Source organism: Triticum dicoccoides, chromosome 3A (assembly GCF_002162155.2).
Source record: "Triticum dicoccoides isolate Atlit2015 ecotype Zavitan chromosome 3A, WEW_v2.0, whole genome shotgun sequence".
Lineage (NCBI taxonomy): Eukaryota > Viridiplantae > Streptophyta > Magnoliopsida > Poales > Poaceae > Triticum > Triticum dicoccoides.
In genome coordinates this window covers 566,510,543-566,518,221 of record NC_041384.1, presented here as the reverse complement: position 1 = coordinate 566,518,221, position 7,679 = coordinate 566,510,543, and the positions used below count along the sequence as shown (strand labels likewise).

At 41.7% G+C, this 7,679-nt stretch overlaps 1 protein-coding gene across 1 annotated transcript in view; it reads right to left on the bottom strand.

The window, feature by feature from the left end:
• Positions 1-1,132: 1,132 nt before the first annotated feature.
• LOC119269214 overlaps positions 1,133-7,679 on the bottom strand; it is a 7,145-nt gene continuing 598 nt past the window's right edge. Inside the window, exons 2-15 of the mRNA XM_037551007.1 lie at positions 6,038-6,211; positions 5,522-5,595; positions 5,328-5,445; positions 5,131-5,213; positions 4,891-5,050; positions 4,615-4,808; positions 4,066-4,250; positions 3,871-3,966; positions 3,299-3,414; positions 2,467-2,568; positions 2,268-2,377; positions 2,093-2,180; positions 1,780-1,979; positions 1,133-1,703 (exon numbers count right to left, since the gene is read on the bottom strand). Coding sequence (XP_037406904.1) covers positions 1,493-1,703; positions 1,780-1,979; positions 2,093-2,180; positions 2,268-2,377; positions 2,467-2,568; positions 3,299-3,414; positions 3,871-3,966; positions 4,066-4,250; positions 4,615-4,808; positions 4,891-5,050; positions 5,131-5,213; positions 5,328-5,445; positions 5,522-5,595; positions 6,038-6,139 — 1,839 coding nt within the window. The 5' untranslated portion in view covers positions 6,140-6,211 and the 3' untranslated portion in view covers positions 1,133-1,492. The remainder of the gene's footprint in view (positions 1,704-1,779; positions 1,980-2,092; positions 2,181-2,267; positions 2,378-2,466; positions 2,569-3,298; positions 3,415-3,870; positions 3,967-4,065; positions 4,251-4,614; positions 4,809-4,890; positions 5,051-5,130; positions 5,214-5,327; positions 5,446-5,521; positions 5,596-6,037; positions 6,212-7,679) is intronic.

Sequence of the window (7,679 nt, the reverse complement as noted above, 5' to 3'; positions counted from 1 at the left end):
GGCTACGCGGATTAATGCCCTGGTTAACGCGTATAACACTCCGCCTGGGGAGCATAGCTGCAAAATCAAAAGTCAAAGGAATTAACAAGGGTTGTGTAAAAGGTCAAGCATGTCGTTGAGGTTGATACAATGCACAAAACCTTACCCCACCCATGGCATGTGAAAGAAAAAAAATCCTTAATAGGATGGTATTGGCCCGCACACCACACCGTGAAAGTAGGAGAGAGAACTATTGTGTAAACAAACCAAGAGACGAGGTTATCCACGTTACATGTTTTTCGAAACATACATACATGTTGGTTATCGAATCTAATCATAAAACCAAAAGAGAACTAGCACGATTATTGGTGATTTTGTCCTGTACAAGCAAGCTCGCCAGAGATAACTTTGAGCTACAACCTCAAAGAGCTTTGCATGCTTATCTTTCATGCATGTTGATGTTGAATGCAATTACATTGGCCACAGCAGAGCACAACGTACCATATAGTGGCCGTGAAGCCCCATGCTCAAGCAGCCCGTCCCTATATAAAGATACATTGTGAGGGAGAACATTCACAAATCCCCACCTACAGTTGTAGAACGCTTGTTCGTCACGTACAAATTATTTTCACAACAGTAGTCCCGTGTTCACATAGGTTAGTCTCTAGGAATGGGACCGACTACGATAAAGGCTGCGACTTTTGCTGGCATCCTCATTTTGATGTTCCTCGTCACGTTTGTACTCGGAGCATGAAGCATGATAGCAGCTCTTCACTTTTAGATGTGATTACAGATACAAATAATGATTATAAAGATACAATCATACAATTGCTTCAATAGAAATAACTATTGGAAAAAAGGGGGAGGGGGCAATGGCTTAAAATAACTTTTGGTTGCTCATGTTAATTTTAAAACTCCACAACTTTGATCTCCGGTAGGTGTTGTGTCCAAATGGAGTCATGCATGTGCATATATCAACGTCCTACTCTACACTGTTTGGCATGTGTTGTGCTACATTCCCGCCAAAAGCAAGAGAAAGAGTAACAGAATTTGTATTTGTGCTTCCTCTTGGTTAAGCACTACCAATTCAAATGGACACCCAATCTTCTGGTAAGGATCACAGTAGTAACACCCACTCCAGCCCAACACAAAATTGTTCAAACGCAGCATTCAATATAACCCAAGTAATAAGAAAGCAAATGTCCCTTTTGTTGTTGTTGTTTTCTCCCTTCGTTTTACATAACCAGAAACTCCATTAAAGTTACCAGTCAAGGGTACATGTCCTGTGAACTACACAGCACAGGCTCAAAAGGTACAACCCTCCACACACGCACTCCCTAGAGTGCTCTGCAGAGGCTGAGGCGTTGGTTGACGCCTCATACAAGGCTCTTCCGGATTCTCTCTGTATCGCCGGGCTTCCTGGCATGGAGGATACACAGGATCCTAGCACCACAAAAGTGGCCGTAAAGAAGCACCGGCCTTGCATCGCAGGTATGCTCCAAGGCGTTGCAACTCACACGGTTGTGTGCGCAAGGTATTCGCCGTGGTTGTAACTGAGGCGCCGGAGCGAGGCGGAGTGCAAGGAGCGGACCAAGACAGCGCTGGGAATGCCAATGGCCTCGCAGCCTTCAGGAGAGGACTCTGAAGGAGCCTTTGACTGGCCGCTCACGCCTATGGAGGTGAAAGCAGCGTTTAAGCCCATGGAGGAGGGTTCCGTCCCCATTCTGGAAGAACAAAAGAGATCCCATTTTAGCACGTGGAAAGACTTGAACAGGCGGTGCAAGGGAAGATCATACTTACGTTAAATCAAAGCGATCCGTGTCTGAGCTCATCGCGGCACAAATGCCGGAGGCAACCCACGGTGGGATAACCACATCCTTTATTTCCATGCTGTAACACATGTTGCCTGGTGGAGGAGCAAACACTGATCCAGGTTCTTCATCTAAACCGGTAGAGGAGGACAGGCCAGTATCAGCTTTCCTCATCTCCCTGCATATGACCTGCAAAAGCATGTACTCAGGGTATCAGATTTTCAAGTCAGGCAATCACGCATAGAAATAGGCCATAAAAAATCCTGTCGTGGAAACAAAATAGAGTACAGAAATGAAATCACCTCTGGAATATGGAGGCAGCCATTTTGAAATGGCACCGGTGAATATAACACTGGGACATCTGTGGCAGATAATGAATTCAGAAAGGACCTGAAAAATGACAAAATTAGATTATACAATATTAAATTCTGGCAGGTCAAAAGAAACAGAATAATTACTAGAGACTAAGCACCCTACTTGTAGTTCAACAAGACATCATATAAGCCATGAACGCTCTTATTGCCAGTAAATGAAAGGAGTGACTCTGTAGTGTTGTCCACCTCAGATAAAGCATCTATATGAAGTGTCTGCAAGTTCAAGAAAAATTAAGCCTCAAACTGTCAGTAACTGCAGCCTGGCTAGCAAACAAGGGAAAGGTTGAAGAAGCAAACGGTACCTGGCCCAGATTGAGTGTTTGGATTTTTGAAAATTCCATCAGGTCATCATCAGTAACCTGCTCCACTTCAGCATTGCAAAGAGGCATAGAAAAGCAAACACCCTGTGACAATGCATTCACAAAGTCCTACAATCATAATCCTAATAGAAAAAAATATTTTGAACCAGTACGGAGCTCAAAAGAAACTAAGCTTGAATTGTCTTAAGCAATTGGATGACTTAGAGACCAACATACCAATATTATATCTCACTCCTATAGTCCTATAAGGGTACCACATAAGGGTATATGATTGACATAAACTACCAAAGCAATGTTACTTCCAGCAAAATGGCCAATCAGAACAAACAATTATTACGCCCTCCATTCCACAATGTAGTGCCTATAAATTATCAATATCTATAATACCAAACATATACAATAATAAAATATGCCTCATGATGTATCTAATGATATGTATTTGTATTCTAAATGTTTATATTTTTTCCCTACAAAGTTGGTCAAAGTTTGCAAAGCTTGACTTTTGGGAAAATCTATATGCGCTACATTGTGGAACATAGGGAGTACATCACAAAATACAATGTTTTATATCAATGTAGAACCACTACAACACCATACATTCTCAAAAGTTAAAAAGAAACACAAGGAGTAGTCTCGGTAACCAACAAGCTTATCTACTTGATTAAAGTGTCACACAAATTGCAAGCAAGTTCATACTGAAAATAATGATTGCTCAATGACGGAAATATGCCATAGTAACTTGCAGGCATATATGGATTTATTTTAATGTGGAAATTAAACCAAAGTAGAGAAAGAAACAGAATGGAGAGCTTACATGTTTTCGCAGTAGTGACCGTATGCCACGTGTAGATTGTGACAAGTAGGCATTACAGGACTGCTTCTCCAAACAATTTCCACGGATGAATAGAGCAACAAATTGTGCTGTATAAACTAGATAACAAAACCAGTGTTCAGTACAGTGATGGAGACTAACCATAGATAAAGTAATAAGTTCCTAAAAAACAGATAAAGTAATAGTCTAGAACCTAAATAAATATTCCAGGGAAATGAAATCGAACGGCAAATGAAGGCGGCCTTGAGCAAAATGTGGCATTACGTGCTCAAAGTTCTCATTCATATTTTAATAACAAAGTGTAAGGCAGGAACAAATTCATATTGTAATACTGGGCAATGCATCTTCCACTAGATAGAAATGTTCACTGTTTAACATAGATAAATCATATTTTGCATCAGCTGTCATGAGCTAATGCATTTCTTAGCAAAGATATACCATCTTTTGTGCAGGTACAATGAGGACATCATGGACAATAAAATAGTTAGATTTTTCATATAAGTGACCTATCGAGATATTGAATGAATCGTTGAGGTTTGAGGTGAGTAAGATACCATAAAAGATGTTCAATTGATTCTTGCGGAGCATGTAGTAAAGATTCTGAAATGAGTCTTCCCAGTCCTGATACCTCTTGAGAAGGAACTCATTTTCTACATGCCAGAAGGGGGGAAATGTAAGGATTTACATCCACGGGAATTACAGGGATGTTTGTTCTTTAAATGCAGGAATAATTCAAGTCCAGTGATTACCTCCTCGTGCATTTGATGAGAGCATAGCAGATATGATGGAAGCAGGTAACAGGGACTGTGGATATACCCATGATTGCAGTGCCCTTGAGAACAAGAATTCCTTCCCAGGCCTTGCACATCGTGAATTTTGAGAGCCACCACGATAACTCTGAGTGATGGGCCCAGCAATACTCAAATTGTGACACCTGTTAAACAGAAGAGTTCTTAGCAGGAGTATTTGACACTTGGGTCTTTGAGGCAGATGATCTAAACATAAGAATGACAATATAATTTCATTTTTAAGTAATTTTGAATTCTCTTTCCTAGTGTTCTACTAGACATATTTCCACTAGGAGCACAGGAAATTGAATTGTGTGCAAATTTTGCAGGTTCTGTACAGCATCTTTTGAGGTGGGCACATAGCCATTTTCATATATAATTTTCCGAGTGCCAATTTAGGATATGTCAATGGTTCAACCAAGAGACAGATGAGGTGTCTTTGGGAAGAATGCACTTTCTACCTGAAAACTGTTTGGAAGACAAGAAAGAGAGAAGCAAATGCACACCCACCACTTCACAGAAGATGATGAAACGAACTGCAGACTAGTCTTTAAAGTGAGATCCAAAGGAGCTCTTTTTCCTGGAATTTTTATCTTAGAAGGGCACAGTTCTGAAGACTTCAAAGGAAGATCACCAACTTGTACGTCAGGGGCATTGGAAGTTCCAGAAGCATCACGAGCTCCAAACCCTTTCATCACTTTTTCCTATCACAAGGCACAAGAAAGATTAGCGCATGCAATAATATATATATAAAATACTGCAGTGCACTAGATAGATACTCTTTACCATATCAAATTTGTTCGAGGCAGGTTGCTTGTCATCACCGATGTGTAGCTCAGATACACTCCGTAGAGCATTTTCACTGTATTTCTCAGCTTTCCTGAAACTTGGTTTCGCTGCCTCCACAAGTGATGGAACAGAAGAGTCCAACTTAACAGAGTCACCGCTGAATTGTGATACAACAATGCACATAAGAGAATAAACATGGTATAATACAAGATGCAGCAACTTTAGTCAAATAATTACCGCAGGAATGAAGATGACACGGAATGTGAAGTAGTTACAGTATCAGCAAATTTGGGAACCTTCTCATTATTGAGTAAAGCATCCTGTTTACAATTTCAATATATAAGATTTATATCGAAACTATGATACTGTAAAGAATTGCAGAGCAATGAGCATCATTAAGCCCATCAAAATCAATAATGTCTCAGATGTCTAACCTTACAGTTTTCCTTTCCAACGTTTCTGGATTTTTTAACTGGGAACACCTCTGTAACACGGGTGTTGATATATTTGGGTATTTTTTGTTGTTCCATATTCCGAAGCCCGTTGCTTGGCCTAAACCCACAAGATAGGTGTCAAACTTTTGATCAAGCACAATAAGAACATCAATATATAAATACAGCAGATTTACCTATCAAATGGTGCAGAAGCAAATAGCTGGTCATCAGCAATCTTTTCAGACGTGCGTCTCTTATATTGTTCTCCCTGCAGAAATTAATCATTGGAATAAATTTCAATGCTTAGAACAGGGGCTAAAGTAGAGCAATATTTGCGACATTCATGTATAATGTGGAGACATAACACGGAAGAGAAACATGCTACAACAGGACTTGCCTATGGTTCTCTACTTCTCCAGAACACATTTAAGTGACAAACTGAAAATGTGGTTGATTTGCTGCACATTTGGCTCTATACAATCAAGCAACAACATATCGCTTATTAGATTACAATGTGGCCCAGCATTAAGAGCTTGTTTGGGGCTTATTTAGAGCTAATACTTGATTCACGTGATTAGTAGTTTAGTACAGCTTCACAGGTCACAATGCATGGTGGCACACATTTCACAGTGTTTAGTCCAATTAGCATTTGCAATGACAACAGAATAATCATGGATTGAGGATATAAATCAGGGGAACAAAAGCATTACCCGCAGCTCCGAGGGAGTCTTCCTCTTCATCCTCGGGACCCCTGCCGGTCTCCCAATCAACACGCCACCACTCACAGCAGATTCAATAGCAGCCTGTGCCATTGCAGCATCCAAATACTCTTAACTCTGCATCCCTCACTCTGCCTTGCCCACCCTACCTTTCACTCCTTCAGCCTACAGTCCAAGAATGACAAATACATAGATATTATGATTATTTTCCATGTATCAGCAAAACTTATAATGAAGTAGGCATAGACATCATAAATCCAATCAAAAGGCAACATATTTGTACCATTTTTACAAGGCGCAGAGGGGCTGGATATGACTGTCAAGACACAGAAACAGTCTCCCAAAATCAACTCTCCGCCCCAGATTAATATTTATAGCACAGAAGAGGTGGTTGATGGCACATCCTCGTGTCCGGATGTCCGGTACTAAGGGTGCATTTGGTTCGAGGGCAAGGAGGGAAGGGTTGGGGATATCCTTCTTTATTGGCTGAGTGGTTGGAGGGATGAGAGGTGGTTAGGATGACCCAGATTTTTGTTTGCTTGGAAGGATGAGAGGTGAATAGGTTGTTTTGTTATGATGACCTCTTTGCCATGAGGTGGTGAGACTACTGATAATTTTCTGTTATATGTTTTCATTTCTTATATTAGGCATCATCTACTCCTGAAAATTATATGTTACCTTAAGCCTGAAGTTATGATAATTCATAACCTCATTTTGGTATCATAATAATAATCATATGTTCAAGCCATTTTTTTATTCGACTTGCGATTGACATTATTCAATCTGTACTAGTGATTAGTTTGCTAAGAGAAATTATTCAACATGTGTGCTTATGATTAATCTACCTGCCATATGTATAATCCTGATATTGGTTATATCTCACATTTTAAACAGATGGTTAAACATGGTTAATCATGCATACTGGTCACTGGTCAGTGCTTAATCAGGCATCATTTTGTAGGTATATTTTCCTTGTTTTACATAAACTCTGTTGGTACAACTTTGACCGTAGGATATAACTGGAGGTGGTTCTCTTATTCTCTAATCTTACACAAGACAAAAAGCAGTACTCTTTTACTCTCTATAATTTACACTTATCCAAAGATATACAAAGTGCAGATGAATGACCAAAGCGCGAAGACGCTGTGCATTTCCCAGCTGCTGGAACTGAGAAGATCAATTTAGCACGACACATTGGGTTCCGTCGGTGCAGGCCCTAGCAGCTGGCTAACAGCACAGGACATTCGGCCGCACCTGCTGTTTATCGCCGCAGCAGATCTGAGAGAAGGAGGCGGATCGAGGAGAGCTCCGGGGCGCCAGGGAGCAGATCAACGAGAGTGCGTGGAAGGCAGTAAGAGGGAGGGAGAGGGAGAGAGAGAGAGAGACTGGTGGGGAGGGGGAGGGGGAGCAGGCTGGGTCCTCGGTCGCCGCCGCTCGCCGTTCACCGGCCACAGTCGTCCGTCCTATAAAAACGCGGCGTGGGCCGACCCGATTCACGCACCGCCACCGCCGGGCGAGACAATCGCCGCGGCCGCAAGCCCGGAGAGGGACGAGGGGTGCGGTGGGGCGATGGATAGGACAGGTTTCCCCGCCGGCGGGGACGAGACGGCTCTGAGGGGAGGGGTGCGGTGCT